This window comes from Paramisgurnus dabryanus, chromosome 19 (assembly GCF_030506205.2).
Source record: "Paramisgurnus dabryanus chromosome 19, PD_genome_1.1, whole genome shotgun sequence".
Classification (NCBI taxonomy): Eukaryota; Metazoa; Chordata; class Actinopteri; order Cypriniformes; family Cobitidae; genus Paramisgurnus; species Paramisgurnus dabryanus.
In genome coordinates, this window is record NC_133355.1 from 28,615,101 (window position 1) to 28,632,222 (window position 17,122).

The 17,122-nt window shown below is 35.8% G+C and overlaps 1 protein-coding gene across 2 annotated transcripts in view; it reads left to right on the forward strand.

The window, feature by feature from the left end:
- pip4p2 (phosphatidylinositol-4,5-bisphosphate 4-phosphatase 2) overlaps nt 1-16,359 on the forward strand; it is a 32,723-nt gene extending 16,364 nt beyond the window's left edge. For both annotated transcript variants that reach the window (XM_065290973.2, XM_065290974.2), the window contains 3 exons: nt 578-630; nt 6,346-6,436; nt 12,880-16,359. In XM_065290973.2, the coding sequence (XP_065147045.1) occupies nt 578-630; nt 6,346-6,436; nt 12,880-13,023 (288 nt within the window). In that variant the 3' untranslated portion in view covers nt 13,024-16,359. The remainder of the gene's footprint in view (nt 1-577; nt 631-6,345; nt 6,437-12,879) is intronic.
- The last annotated feature ends 763 nt before the right edge of the window (nt 16,360-17,122 follow it).

A 17,122-nucleotide genomic window follows, 5' to 3' on the forward strand; every position in this document is an offset into this window, starting at 1 on the left:
ATACACATGTAAATGTTTCTTAAATAAATACATGAATGCGTGTGTATTTATATATACATAATTATTACACACAGCACAAACTCATGTTATGCAAAAAATTACTTTTATTTTGTATGAGATTAATCTAGATTAATCTATGCCCAGCCCTTATTTATATATATATATATATATATATATATATAAAAATTTGCATTTCAAGGTAATATTTTCTTTCAAACAATGCTGTGGTTTTGCCTCGGAAGCACTGCCATTTCATTTAGGGAAAACAAATCTAGTTTTGAAACATTTTAAAGTTTAGATGAACACAATCCTTTGTGTCCTTCAGATATAAGATGCAGCAGCTCCTTGCATTAAACCCACTAATTTTCCTGCCATTTACACAAATGTGTTGGCTGAAATCATCTCCAAAATATTTTTCTTTATAGTCTGTGATAATTTTAAATGCCAATTAAACTAATATTTAAATATAATGCACTGACAACTAAAATCAACTTGAAGATTAGACAAATGAATTGTGTTGCTTCGTTTAATTTCTTTCATAACTTTCTTTTTAACTTCCTCTGTTTTCTGTCCACAGTGGATGGAGCTCCGATTTAATACATTGGCCAAGTGCCCACACTGCAAAAAAATGTGAGTTGTCATCATTTCTCATATATTTATATTTATGCATCCTGCAGAGGCTTTTTATTCAAAGTGTTTCCGTGAATACATTTTATGAGCATGTGGATTTCCTGGGAATCAAACCTGTAACTTTGGCATTGCTATCACTTTGGAGTTGTGCTACAGTAATGCTTATATCTCTGTACGTAAAAAAGCTTAAAACTTTATTCGTTGTGCAATTCTCAGCTCTAACATAAAGTCTCTGATGACTTGAGCCTGTGTGGTCGTATGGCACTGATGTCATGCCGATCGTAAATCTAAATGTGTGACGCGCATTGCTAGCCTGGGATCAGGTTTAATTTGTAATGGGCAATTTGTACAAGTATAAATAAACAAACGTCTTGTAAAGCGATGCCTGACGGTCGAGGAGAGAGAGTGACAGACCAAATCACACTGACATGTGTAACATATGCACTGCGCATTACTGCAATAACCTCACTGTGAGGGTGAGATATGACGGAGGAGCAAGAGATGAATGCTGCTCTCCTAAATACAGTAAATCGCAAACTTTCACTGGAATACAGAGAGTTTAAAAGGGCTGTGAAGGAGATTATGCAACTGATTTATTGTGATTCCAGAGGAATGTTTGAAAATCCCATCACATGGGAGGCATGTGAGGGGTCATTATAAGTCTTAAAGAGACTCAAACTGGGAATGGATTGGACCTTGTGACCAGTGTTGGGTGTAAGTAGTTACTAAGTTATTAGTTACTGTAATTTAACTACTTTTTCCTTAAAAAAGTAAAGGAAGGGATTACTTTTATAGTAATTTAATTATAGTTACTTCTGATGTAATTGAACTAAATACTGCTAATACTTGAACTTATGTGTATGGACTGTAGATTGTAGTACAATTATATATAATACAGTAGTGGATTGAAAGTCTAAGGTAAAATGCATGTTGTTATTTATCTTTCTCACTTTTAGTACTGTGGTGAGTTAATAAGAATATTAACTCTAGTGTACAATTCTCACTATTAACTGATTGGTTGAGATATTGGCTGTTTATTCATACTTAAAATGACACATTAATGCCTGATTCTGCAAAACCATATTTTACATCCTTAATCCTTCCCAATTCCTACCAATACTTAAACTTAACAACTACTTTCAAAGTATTAATATTTATTTATTTATTTTGAGCTCCATTAGCTGCACACAAGCAACTACTCTTCCTGGAGTCAATACAATCCTACATACCGTCTACAAGACTTTTACACCAATATTCAATGCATTACATTTTATAAAAAAACAAAAAAACAAAAACACTAATGCAATTAAAACACCACACCCCTACTTACACATACCTACATACAAATCCATACACACACTCATATACACCAGACCTAGTTTAAGTATAATTCTAAAATATGAATTATAAAACGGCTCGTTCTGGTTCTCCATTCTGATTGGTTGAAACGCGTTCTAAGCCGTGATAAAATACAGCGGTAAACCCACGGTTCAGAGCGTATTACATAAGTATCACTGCGCCACTGTTGCTGCGTACTGATTTATGAAAATAAACACCAGTGTCTTTAATCATATTTTTATTTTTCTACATTTGCACAATTATGGCGATATACAGATAGTGTTAAGAGTTGTTTTTGTCTTAAATTGATATTTCCGCTATTATCCACTAGATGGCAATCTTACCCAACTTAAACACTGACGCATTCACTCGACAGTCGACACAACAGCGTTGTGGTGGATTTAACGTGACGTGTAAGTTTTGATGGCTCTGAATCTAATGCTGCGTTCCAGGCAACCTGTAACCCGTAACTCACGACTTCAAAACCACGACTCACGACTCTGAACTGGGAGTACATCGATCTAGTACGAGTTCACGGGTGGGAAGTCACGGGTTTGACTGCTGTTCCAGTGCACTTTCACCGGTAGAAGGTTGTAAAAACACGAGTTACAGGCTGCCTGGAACGCATAGGGTCGTGAGTCGTGGTTTTGAAGTCGTAACTCACGGGTTTAAAAACCTGCCTGGAACGCAGCATAATCTCTTACAAAAGTTCTTCACAAAAATGGAATTTTCTCCGCTTTTAGCTGAAAATGTGAGAGGTGATAACTGATAACAAGAGATGATAAGGTAGGATGAAAAGTTTTTTTGTTGTTGTTGTTGTTTGAAAGCGGATGGTCTGTTCTTTCACTTGATATTTTTTGTTTATTTAAAGAAGATAATTTTTCTGTAAGGCATTAAACTAAAACTGGGTGGGAACTTTAAAAAAAACGCTGACAGGGAAAAAGCATGCTTCCATGCATATTTGATCATCACTTCAACAGTTGCACGATATAAATGTTAATGTATAAATTAAATTAGATGAATGTTGATTTATAAAATAAACACCACAGTCTTAAATCATATTTTCATTGTGTCTTTGCTGCATCTCTGTTGGTTGGGAACTGCACTCTGTTGCAGCCACTCTTGATTCTGAGGAACTACTTTGTTTGGCGGAAGAGTAATATTTGTACTAATATAATTACAACTTATTTGTGTTTTATTTTATAAAATCCTGGTATGTATATGAAGTAACCGTTTTATAAAAGCAATAAGTCCCGCGAAACAGTGGGGTTACAGTGCATTTTATAACAGCTAAGGGGGTTTTAGGCACTCCGCTTCGTGTCTTGCCTAACAACGCCCCTTAGCTGTTATAAAATGCACGGGTAACCCACTGTTTCTTGGGGCTTATTGCTTTAATAATCTTCTATCACAATGATACAATTTGGTCATAACACAGCAAATAATTTAAAAAGTTTACCATTTGCAATACACTTTAATTTATGAACAAATACCTTTTTAATCTCACTTTAAACTGATGTTTACTCTGTGCATTAACAATGTCTCTGGGCAAAATATTCCAACCAAACATGGCTCTATAGAACATGGTCCTCTTTCCATAATTTGTTTTTACTTTAGGTACTTTAAACCTCCCTTCTGTAGCATATCTAGTGGCATAATGATGTTCATCAGAATTAAAACATAGCCTACGATAAAGTACTTTTGGTAATTTAGATAAAATTATATTTCTTGTTCAATTTAACAAGGAAACCGTAAATCTTTCTTTTACCTTTAACCAAGAAAGTGTATTATACATCCAATTTACATTAGTTCTGAATGGACACTGAAGTACACATCGCGCTGCTCTATTATGGACCATTTGTAAATCTTTTAGATGTGTCACCGCAGCACATGACCAAACCTCTGAGCCGTAGTCCAACTGTGACAGAACAAGTGATTTTATAACATAAACCAAAGCATGTGAGAACATTTTCTCACCACAGAAAGACCATTGCACATCCTACGCACAACTATACTGATATGCTTAGACCATGTTAAATAGTTGTCAAGTTCAATACCCAGAAGCCTTGTCTGTAGTACCTGCTCAACACACTTTAACTACTAGATTCAATTTCGGTTCACGCAACAACATATGTCTGGTACCAAAAACAATACCTTTTTTGTCTTGCCAACATTTAATACTTACTTATTATTTGTAACCCACTCTACCACAGATTTTAGTTCATCCAATAACACAATTTCAAGATCTTCAATTGTTTCTTGAGATGAGTAGATCGTTGAATCATCAGCATACATAGCTATCTTTCCTTTCTTTAAAGGACAAGTTGGGTATTTTAGACTTAAAGCCCTGTTTTCAGATTGTTTATGATGAAATAGAACGGTTTTGACTGAAATTTCGACATATTTCGGGTGTTTGTGTTTCACCTCCCACCTCTACAATGGGTTTAATGGTGCACAGGAACAATCCTTCCTAAAATGCATTAAACTTTCGTTTACAAAGGCGTGAAACTCACCGAGTGGTCAGGGGTGTTCACTGATATGCTCACACAAAAATCGCTGCAAACGACGCTTTCCAACAGGTGTTTTAGCATTCGTTGTTAACTTGTGGACCTATTTTTCCAAACGCCTCACACCCGTACATTCTTCCGCTGAGAGCTTGAATAATAGACACTCCAGCCCAGGTGGTGGCGATTATCCGCCTTTGCCAATTGCAAGAATAGAAACAAAGTTCCCGGCGCGGAGTAATACCGTACCTCACAGCACATCTAATACAAGTCAATAGAGTTGGACAAAACTAAGATGAAACCTGTTGGAATGCGTCTTTTGCAGCGATTTTTGTGTGAGCATATCAGTGAACACCCCTGACCACTCGGTGAGTTTCACGTCTTTGTAAACGAAAGTTTAATGCATTTTAGGAAGGATTGTTCCTGTGCACCTATAAAGCCATTATAGAGGTGGGAGGTGATACAAGAAACACCCGAAAATTCTCGGGCCAGTATTATATGACGAAATTTCAGTCAAAACCGTTTTATTTCATCATAAACAATCTGAAAACTCAGCTTTAAGTGTAAAATACCGAACTTGTCCTTTAAATGTAATGGCAAATCATTTGTATATATAGAAAACAGGAGTGGTCCTAAACAACTACCCTGTGGTACTCCACAGTAAACTGCTCTTTCATTTGAAAAACTTCCATTAAAAAAAACTGTTTGCCTCCTATTTCATAAATAACTTTGTAACCAAATTGTTGCTGCAGAGCTGAAACCATAACAGTGCAATTTTCTCAATAGAAGATTATGATCGATCAAATCGAAAGCAGAGCTAAAATCTAACAGTACTGCTCTAGTAATAAGCAATAATTATGAGTGTATTCTGGCAAAAGTAGTTAATAGTGAGAATTGAACCTTAAAAAGTGCGGCCAAAATAATTTATGGACTTTTATATGATTTATTTCCAACCGTTGCAAGCTTATCTTTGTATCATTTACTAAATATGATTTAGAAAATAATAAGGGGACATTTCACAAGTTTTTTAAGATGTGAAATAAAACGTTGGCGTCCCCAACGTTTGTGAAGTTTTAGCTTAAAATATCATATAGATAATTTATTAAAGCATGTTAAAATTGCGACTTTGTAGGTGTCAGCAAAAATGTGCCATTTTGGGTGTGTCCTCTAAATTGCAAATGAGCTGATCTCTGCACTAAATGGCAGTGCAGTGGTTGGATAGTGCAGATTAAGGGGCGGAATTATTCCCTTCTGACATCACAAGGGGAGCCAAATTTAAATGACTTCTTTTTTCACATGCTTGCAGAGAATGCTTTACCAAAACTTAGTTACTAGGTTGATCTTTTTCACATTATATAGATTTATAGAAGCACTAGAGACCCAATTTCAACACTTAAACATGAAAAAATTCATGATATTTCACCCTTTAAATATTTTTTGGAGAGAGTTATTTGTACAGTAATCAAATTACATGATTGAAGATTTAATTAGTAACTAGCAAATTGTTACTTTTTTGAGTAACTTACCCAACACTGCTTGTGTGACCCAGTTATATCTTATTTTGACTACATAAGCCATTCAGCCCAGAGCTGTTTTTCTTGTTAACAGGGTTTCTTGGTAAATTCACTTCAGTCTGATTTGCACAGTACAGGCATTTTGTTATTTTGAGCGACTCTTTTAGCCTGACCTGGCTCGTAAAAATGATTTTAATTGCTTTAAAACTTAACCTGAAACAAGACTGTTATGCCTGTTTAATGAAAGGCCGATGCAGCCTAGCGGAGCAGTAAACCTGGCAATAAAACATGATTTAGGTCTATTTAAAGAGGCAGTGGGTCAGAGTTACTAAAACATTGTGTGTATGTTATCTTTCCCTCAGATCTTCTGTAGGAAGTGCCCTACCCAGAAGGCGCTGCTGTGCCTACATTACAGTAGGAATGATCTGCATTTTCATCGGTATAGGTTTAACAGTGAGTATTGCTAATCTAAATCATCTAATAAGCATTTAAAGAATCTGAGTGATGTATATGGTGAAGTCTGAAATAATGTATAAGAATTTAACTTTAAAATCATTCTAAAAAACAATCACAATATTTATTCTGCACTGTTTTAGGTCACTAAATCAAAGCTGCAAAAAAGGGCGACTCACATTTGGCACGGTTGCATTGAGTCCCCACTTTCACACAAACTTGTACTTAAACTGCTTTTTTATCGATCCAACCCGAGTATGTTTTCGTCATTAGGATGCTATAGACCAATTTAGAGTAGACGTCACAGTTACGTCACTGCAAGCTGCGCGCGCAATGCGGTTGCAGAAAAACAGTGGAAATGAATTAGACACGAGTGAAAAGAGCAAGATAACTCACTGGAAAATGTCCGGTTGTGCTGTTAAGTGTCAGAATAAGAATGCCAAAAAAGATGGCTTTCATTTTTATAGAATACCATCGTCAAAGACATCATTTGAAGATAAACGTAGGTGTTTATGATTACAATAAGCCCTTAAACGGACAGAATGGAGCAAGGAAATCATCTGGAAATCTTTTAATAATTAGAATAGAAAATAAGTAGAGAAGATGTCCGGTGTTCTGTCGAAGTCTGTTCCCTCCATGTGTTTCCTATAGCGTTTTTATCATGTTACAATTATAATTTATTAAGGAAGAAATAATAGAAAACAGGAAAATTATGAAATATTTAATAAACGCTATAATATATGCTACCCAGTCTCACAAAGTTTCGTGATATAGTCACGTATTTTTTTGATTCTTTTTTCGTGCTATTATCACGAAATTTCGTGTTTTTTCGTGATCGTATAACGAATTCCTGTTTTCGTGTGATTATCACGTATTGGTTACTCAACTGCTTTTTCCTATTTTTAAACCATTGTCGCTTCGGTTTAGGGTTAGATTTGGTGCTTGCATTAGAAAGTCACTTTATATATTGGTTTATACTATTTTTTCTGATTTATTTTTTTATATGTCGCCTGGCGTTGGGGTTAGAGTTGGGTTTGGTTAGGGATGTCATTTTATGTAAATCTAACCCTAAACCGAAGCGACAATGGTAAGAAAATAGGACAAAACAGTTGAGTAACCAATACGTGATAATCACACAAAAACAGGAATTCGTTATACGATCACGAAAAAACACGAAATTTCGTGATAATAGCACGAAAAAAGAATCAAAAAAATACGTGACTATATAACGAAATTTCGTGAGACTGGGCTGAATATATAATACATGATATATTGCTTTTATATGTACTTTAGCGATTCAGACTGTAAAAATATTTGATTTAGGAAAAAAGAACAATACATATACATTATACATGCATATCAGTAGCCAAGCCATTTAAACTTTTTATCTATCTAAAAAAATAAACGTAATGTGATTAAAATGCTATAAGAAACATTGCACTAAAGGGAAACATAAAGGAATCAGACTTCGACAGAACACCGGATCCATAAAAATCACGGTTTAATGCTAAAACACTTCACAACCCTACTGCGGAGCAGTCACTTTCTGCAACCAGTTTGGCTCCGCCCACAAAAAACGTCATCTCTGTTTGCAAACACGAAATTGGTCTATTGTTTTGACAGCCCTCTTACCATGCCTTCATATTGCTTAGTCGGTCTGCCGCTTATTTCGCTCAAACATTTGTGTAACCCTGCTGCATGCATCAGATAGTTATTACGAAGGAAGATGAATTAAAATGACTCACGCAAACATTATTTTCTTGGATAACAGTCAGCAATGTCGAGTAGGTGAAATTACCCTGTGTGTTTGTTTCTTAATATTGACTTTTTCTCATTGGAATCGAAACTGGGAGTAAGACTTTATAAAACTCAAACGATACCCAAACCAACTGTGTTATGTCATACTTAAAGTGATACTCCAGTCAAATATCAAAATAACCCCTTGATTTACTTACCCTCAAGCAATCTGAGATACATATGTCGATCTTCTTTCAGATGAACACATTTGGAGTTATTTGAGTAAATGTCCTTGCTCTTCCAACATTATAACAATACAAAACATGGATCATGGCCCAAAAAATTGCATTCATCCTTTACAGAAGTAATCCACAAGGCTCCAGTGGGTTAATAAAAGTCTTGCACAGGTAAACAATGCAATTTTGTAAGAAAGATCTCCATATTTTATACTTTATAAACTGTTATAACTAGCTTCTTGTAATGACGGCACCTTGGACTAAAGCGATACACAAGATCCCTCCGCAATGTGCCTATGGGAACCAATGCTCACAAAGCTAAAACTGTCTCGTGAATCACACGAGTCCAAGATGGCGCTGTCACTGGAAGCTAGCTATTATCGTTTATAAAGTTTGAAATCTGGATATTTTTCATACAAATTGCATCGATTACCCGCATAAGACATTGGGGCCGTGTGGATTACTTCTGTGAAGGATGAATGCACTTTTTGGGCTTCAAAGTCAGAAGTTGTTCCCTGATCCCTATTTTCTCTGATTATAAGCTTGGAAGAGGAAGGACAAATCCTAAAATAACTCCAAATGTGTTCGTCTGAAAGATGATGGATGTATGTATCTCAGATTGCTTGAGGGTGAGTAAATCATGGGGTCATATTGATAGGGCTGGAGTATCCCTTTAAAGGGATAGTTCGGCCAAAAATGATATTAAACCCATGATTTACTCACCCCCAAGCTGTCCGAGTTGCATATGTCCATCGTTTTTCAGACAAACACATTTTCAGTTATTTTAGAAAATGTTTTAGATCTTTCAATTAATTAAATGTGAAGTTACAGGGTCCACGACCTTCAAGTCAAAAAAAGGTGCGTCCATCCTTCACAAATTAAATCCAAACGGCTCCAGGATGATAAACAAAGGCCTTCTGAGGGTAATCCGCGCAGTTTTATTGTGGAAATATCCACTTTTAAAACTTTATAAACGAAAATAACTACCTTCCGGTAGCGCCGCCATCTTAGGGGCTGTTTACACTTGGTATAAAGATGTGTTTTCATCGATCGGATCACAAGTGGACGAGAGAGACACATTACGTTTACACCTGGTATTTAAATCCGTCTCTTTTGTCCACTTTCGACCGCATCTGTCCTGAATACTGTGAGGGGGTGGTCTGTGAGACGGTGGGAGAGTCTCTCTGCTGCCATTCAAACGCGAGCGGGAGTAATTATGAGTTTATATGGACGCAAACTTATATTATGTCGGAGTCCACTGCTTGTTTAGCAAGTATACATGCTGCACAGTGTTTTGTACGTTTATATGTTGGAGCTTTCTCTGAATTTTCAGCGCAATTGATGAAATAGGATCGCGCGACTTTCAGGCTTTCAAAACGAAACTACGGAGAACACCCGCAGTAGTTTTATCAATGAAAGGCTAAAAATAGCGCTGTTCACCGTATGTTCACGGCAGAAGTCAAAAAAAGACGTAAAATTAGTGTTTAATACGTCAGATTAGATAAATGGGCTGAGAGAAGGCGGTCGCGTGTGGCTGTTCGAACACATTCAACCACATATGCGTTCTGCAACTTCAATGCGATCCGATCGAAAGTGGTTTCGACTACCTCTGAATGTGGTTGAAAGTGTTCGAAAGTGGACGCGTTCAAAACGTTTTGAACACCGTTTACACCTGGCATTAACGTCGTCCACTTGTGATCCGATCGACGAAAACGCATGTTAATGCCAAGTGTAAACAGCCTCTTAGACTCCTCTGTATTCAGGAGAGAGTATTAGCGTAGTGTACGCACTTTTCTTAGTGACGTATGACAAATTCGGAGGGCGGGGACACAGAGCAACAGCAGCGTAACCTCTGTACCCTGCCGGATGCGAGTTATTTTCGTTTATAAAGTTTAAATATGGATATTTCTACAACAACACCGCGCGGATTACCCTCAGAAGACCTTTGTTTATCATCGTGGAGCCGTTTGGATTTATTTTGTGAAGGATGAATGCACATTTTTTGGACTTGAAGGTCGTGGACTCCATAACTTCCCATTTGATTAACTAAAAGATTTAAAACATTTTCTAAAATAACTGAAAATGTCATTGTCTGAAAAACGATGGACATATGCATCTCGGACGGCTTTGAGGTGAGTAAATCATGGGTTTAATATCATTTTTGGCCGAACTATCCCTTTAAAGCTGCAGTCTGTAACATTTGCAAAATTACAGGTTACTTTAGATATTTATAGACGTATCATCGGACACGTGCGTTGTCATGGTTACACATCCGAATGGAACTTAACTTCGGGTCTGTTTGTTTAATGGTGACTACTGGCTAAACTGAACTCTGGAAGAAATGTGACCCGTCACGGAAACCAGGGACACAAGTCGGCAGCACAAGTTTCGAGAAAATGAGAAACAAAGTTTTTTTTTCAAAATTTGTGATTTTCGTTTTATTGCAGAATCTGTTAGTTGAGATCACGAAGAAGCCTCTCCATGTTTGAGATAGCAGTTTTTGTATATTTAAAAGCGTACATTTTGCGGTTAAAATAGGCTTGTTTTTCCGGAGATTCTAGCGTGCAGTGGGGGGCGTCATTGTCTGTGTGTATATTTACATACTGTATAAGCTTGTGTTTTCGCCTCCGCTCCCAAAGGGAACAGCGTGACTACTAAATAAGGATAGTTCGCCCAAAAATGAAAATAATGTAATTAATGACTCACCCTTATGTCGTTCTAAACTCGGAGGACCTCCGTTCATCTTCGGAACACAGTTTAAGATGTTTTATCGTTAGATTTAGTCGGAGAGCTTTCTATCCCCTTCATTGAAAATCTATGTATGGTTTCCATGTCCAGAAAGTTAATAAAAACATCATCAAAGTAGTCCATGTGACATCAGTGGGTCAGTAAGATTGTGTTGATGCATCGAAAATACAGTTTGGTCCAAAAATAGCAAGAATTACGACTTTATTCTGCATTGTCTTCTCTTCCGGCTCGAGCGTGAGGTCACGTGACTGTAGTGATACGGCTGCCCTGTTCCTCAGACATGTTTGCTTAGTTTTATTTTTATTTTCAAACTTATAGCGTGCGTCTCCCCAGACTGTAAAGCTCGGGCGCACAAAACAAATGAAAAATAAAAGAAGCTGGGGCGGAACAAATAACAGTCAGCCGCATCGTACGTCAGCCGCGTCACTGACTTTATGCGGCGCCGCAGTGGGATGACGTCAAAGTACCGCTGTACTCTATGAGCTAGTACTCTATGTCAGTTCTTGCAGCGCAGCATGAGTCCAAACACACAGAAGTTACACAGATATAGTTGTATTCTTTATATAATTGGCTACATGTTTTGTCTATCAATATTTTCCATGAAGTCATTGGCTGATGGAGGAACGAGCGAGCCATTGGTAACCTCTCTAAAGGATGTCACGTTTTCGACGGCGTTGCTTGGATGATCTATTATACTACTTCCCTATTTTAAATACAAACTTTGAAGGCGGGTTCATGTGTTTAACGGAGTGTAAGCTCATATACCCTTACATGTTACGATTTAAATAGTCTTCAGATTGTATATTATATTGTATTACCAGACATTCATGCGAAATCTGATGTAAACAATCTATATTTCACGGATTATACGCATTTGTGGACAAAAATGGTCATTGGATAATCTGAAACAGACTGGATTCGACTTGTGATCCCCACAAAGGTAAAAAGAGTCATGTTTATTTTTGCGTGTTGTCATTTGGTCATAAAATACTACATATGATGCTAGAACATCTCAAAAAGGGTTTTACGGGGGTATGGCTTAGCTAAATGAGATGTAAATGAGCCCTATTGTCTCCCCCAGCTGAAAAGAAGAGTCTCTTTTGTCTCGATTTTCTCGGTTTGAGTATTTCTGAGTTCCTATATTCAAATGGCCACAACTTCTCCAAATCTTATCAGATTTCCATGTGTTAGACATCGTTGGAAAGCTTAGATACTGCACTTTCAGAATCTGTGAATAACTCAAAATGCCCAGATCCGACTTGTGTCCCTACTTTCCGTGACTGGTCACAAATACCTCGTCTTAAATAAAAAATGTTTTGGTTTCCTAAAGATGAGGGAAGACAGCGATCATGGATCACTGCTATTTGATGGAGGTTTGGCAGCCGATCTGTAGTTAAGATTGTACATATTATATAGTACACACATTTTACACAGTAACAATACCTCAGTGTAGTTTAGCTATGATTTAAACTAGGGTAAAACCACTAGTTGTTTATTTTGCTTTTGTTATTGATTCTTTGTGAAAGTTTACCGGAAGTTACATTTGTTCCACGAAAGCCGTTTGTTTATGTTGTTACTGCTGAAACCATCTATATGTGCATGTATTGAAATACACCTGACATGTCCTGCGAAATCTGACCAGACAACTTATTACCCATTATTATAAGCTTGCAATATTAAACTTTTTTGTGGAATTTCAATATTTGGTGTTTTTCCTTACAGGTGGGCACTCAGGACTTCGCTAGGCGCTATCATGCTACTTACGTGTCCTGGGCCTTTGCATATCTACTGGGTCTTATCGCTCTGGTGCGGGCCTGCTACTGGGGAGCTATTAAAGTCAGTTATCCAGAGAACACCTTTGCATAGACAAAACCTCATCCATCCTTTAAACAGTCCTTATAGTATTTAATTTATCCTGATTTTACCAGGTTAACATAGTAACATGTTCACTCCTGTTACAAAAGCTGGAACTTCAGGATCCAGAGGGTACCGGCTAACCTCTCTCTTTCAGATTGAGATTGAGATTGAGATGGGATATTTTTTGAAATAATTTAAAGGGTTAGTTCACTGAAAAATGAAAACTTGCTGTAATTTTTTATCGTTATGTAGGTGACATATATGGATCTAGGTATTTCACAAAATACAAGTCCACAGGTTACATGTCTTTAAAAGTCAAAAAAGCATGAAAAGCAAAAAAGATATCTGCAGCTCCTGCCAATATATTGCGGTTTTACACTGCAAAAAATTTATTTTCAAGAAAAAATTCTTAGTGTTTTTGTCTTGTTTTCAGTAAAAATATCTATAAATTCTTAAATTAAGATGTTTTTTCTTGATGAGCAAAACGACCCAAGAAAATAAGTCTAGTTTTAAGACAAAAAATATCAGCTTTTAAGTGATTTTGTGAATAAAACAAGCAAAATATTCTGACAATGGGGTAAGCAAAAAAATCTAGAAATCTAAAAATTTAAAATCTAACACAATTTTTTGAAAAATTTGCTTACCCCATTGGCAGATTTTTTTGCTTTTTTTTTCAAGAAAAAGCATCTTAATTAAAGACTTTTTTGATATTTTTATTAAAAACAAGACAAAAATATAAAGAAAATATTTTCTTGAAAATCATTTTTTGCCGTGTACCCTGCAAAAAAAATATTTATTACCTAGTATTTTTGTCTTGTTTTCAGTACAAATATCTAAAAAAATCTTAAATCAAGATGTATTTTCTTGATAAACAAAATGACCTAGGAAAATAAGTCTAGTTTTTGACAAAACATTTATGTGAATCTTGAAACTTCTTGGAACTTTTTTTTAAACACTTAATTCATGGAAAATTTTCTTACATTATTGGCCTTTTTTTGCTTGTTTTGAGCAAAAATTCACTTACATTGTATATTTTTTTGTCAAAAAACTACACTTATTTTCCTAGATCATTTTGCTCAATTAAATAATTAATTTAAGAATTTTTTGATATTTGTACTGAAAACAAGACAAAAATACGTTAAGTAAGAAAGTTTTTTTTTTTTTTGCAGTGTATGAAGCTAAACTATTGATCTGTGCAAAAAAAAAGTTATTTACAAAATTACTGCCGGTAAACTTTTATTACTCTATGAACTAATCCTTCAAACTCGCAAGATGATTAGAGATATTAAAGTGATTCTGAAGTTTTATAAATGATGTGAATAATCCAGACTTGATATTCCCGGTTGACATCATACTCCTTTCAAGTACTGCATTTTGTTAACAAGTTGACCAAAACCGTTGATCGAACAATTTGCCCATTGCACTATGATTTTATGCAATTATTCTGTTTTGTTGCTGCTAGTTGTTAAAGCTGTATTGAGATTTTAAGAAACCTGCCAGCACCTACCGTCTGTCGTTTGCAATGTTCAGACATATATTTAACTCTTCATGCAACCCTGTGCCAACATATTCCGTCTGGGAATTCCCTTTGATGAAATTCAGCAGTGTTTTTAAATCCCATGGCTTCTCAAACTCACTGTGAGCAATAATCATACAGTTTTGTGGCTTTGAAAACAAACAAGCATGGATACTGTACCTCTTAGTTGCACTCATTGATCGGTAATAATGACGGATTTGCTGTATGGGAAATTTTATGTGCATGATTTTAATTTGATTCTTTTGTACGGTGTTTTATTAGTCTGTTACAGAAGGACACAGTAAACGTGTCACATCGTGTGTCTACAGCTCCTTCCTTTGTGTCGAATGTAAATGCCCTAATGCTAACTGCCTAACTCAAAAACTCTGCCTAATTAAAAACCTTGCTATTATTGCTGTAGCTTACAGTACATTTACAGTAGTTCTGTATTTTGTCAATACGATGGAGATAACTGTACTATTTAAACTGGTTCTGAATGTGACTCGGCACACAATGTCTGTAGTTGGAATATGGCTTGGGTCTTTTTAAACAATAATTTCTCAATAAAATGAAAAAAAGTCCTGCTTGATGATTGCTTTGATTTATATTTATGCATTTGCCAGATGCTTTCATCCAAAGCGACTTACAAAGTGTACATTTTCAGCACGTGGTTTGAACCCAAAACCTTTTGCGCTGCTAACGCAAGGCTCTAACGCTGAGCTATAGGAACACTTGACTTGGATGATGATTTTATCGGATACGTTTTGTTCCTGATATCCTTATGTTCACCACAATGTGTCATTTGGTACAAAACAATACAATACAGCACAATCTCATGGCATTTCGTACGTATTTTATGAGGTGGCTAATTTGTACAACCACATTCGTACGTTTTACGTTTTGTATGATTTGCTTTCGTCTTTTGACGCTGGGGTTATGCGATTTCAGTATCGTTTTTTACTAAGTGAATCATGTTTTTTTTACGATTCACTTTGTACGAATTCATGAAGCCAACTCATAAAATATGTATCATATGTGTCAATGTGAACTAATGAGAATACGAGTGTATTTTTACATAAAGTGTGGTTGTACCACACATAAATTTACTTACGTTTTCATACACACTGATACGTATAATATCATCGTTTTGACAGGATTATACGTTAATTATTTACATATTAACAGCTTTTAAAATGTTCAGATTTATAAGTATTAGTATTCCTTTTCATAAATATTCAAATTGTGGGCATTCAGGGTTTCCCGCAGAAAATTGGTTAGTTAAGGTGGTAGGTTTGTGCAGGTGGGCGGGCCGGGGGCGTGGCAATCAAAGGGGCGGGGCGTCTGCATCATGATAAAAATATTTTTATTTAAAACACTCAAATAAAACTCAATTTTGAAGAAACTATGACAGAAAATGAACACATACTAGATTATTAATGAATTAAATGTTTTATCAACAGGCTAGTTATCCTTCAGACAGTGACGGACCATGTCTTTCTCTCATTTCGGCCATGTGGCGTTTGGTGGAATTTTTTTTGGGACTACCTAGTTAAGGTGGTAGGGTATCCCAGCTTAGGTGGGCCGCCCGAACTGAAAAGTGCTGCGGGAAACCCTGGCATTGGTGTTTCATATATATGTTTACTTATTTACCTAATAAAATGTTCATGACTCAGAGAATTACATAATTTTAAACAAGACTACACTTTAAAATCTTAAAATGAATAATGTTTCTGTAATCATTCAACTATTTTGTAAAATTTTGTTTGTTTGCCATGACACACAAAAGGCTTTTTTTCCTATGCAACAATTACACCAAAACACAACAAAAATTCACAAAAGATGTTAATTTTATTTATTCGCTGTAATCCACATCTTGGAAAATGTATCTGCCAGCATAAATTCAGCCCTTTATCCAGCGATCTTGATCCCAGTTCTCATCAGCGACCATAAGTCAAATCTCGCGTTTGTTATACATTCAAATTTTGCGCCTCAATAAGTTTTGCAACACATTGCTTTACGGCAGTAAAATCAAACGATCATTGGCTCTTGCGTGCTATGTCACAGATTTGCAACATTGCTAAGTTTCAGTCGATGTACTTTTGAAATCTGTAATGCGTGCCTTGACAGAGAGAAGCTGGATTAACGTTCTTGTTAATTATTAATAACTTTAATACTTCTCTGTACTTCATATACTCCAGAGGGGATCGTCATTTTACTTTGGTGCTGCTTTTGATATCTCACAATAAATTAATGATTGTGATTACATTTGTCCATCTGTTGTGCTTTTTATTTCTAACAGAACATGATTAAAATATCTTTGAAATACTATATTATTATAACTAAAATCGTTCCTACATATTTCTGTCCATTTCATTACAGAATACAAAAAGCATACATTACATATTTTTTTTAAATTATATAAAGCGTTTGGGGTATGGTTAGGGTTGTAACATTATTAATAAAATGGTTAAAGAAATTCTTTATTGAATAAAAGATTTGTAAATGTTTTACGTTTTGTAGCTGTAATAGTTCTTACGGTTGAATGTTGTAAATACGTTTACATTTTACGCTTCAGCATCTACAATGTGTTCC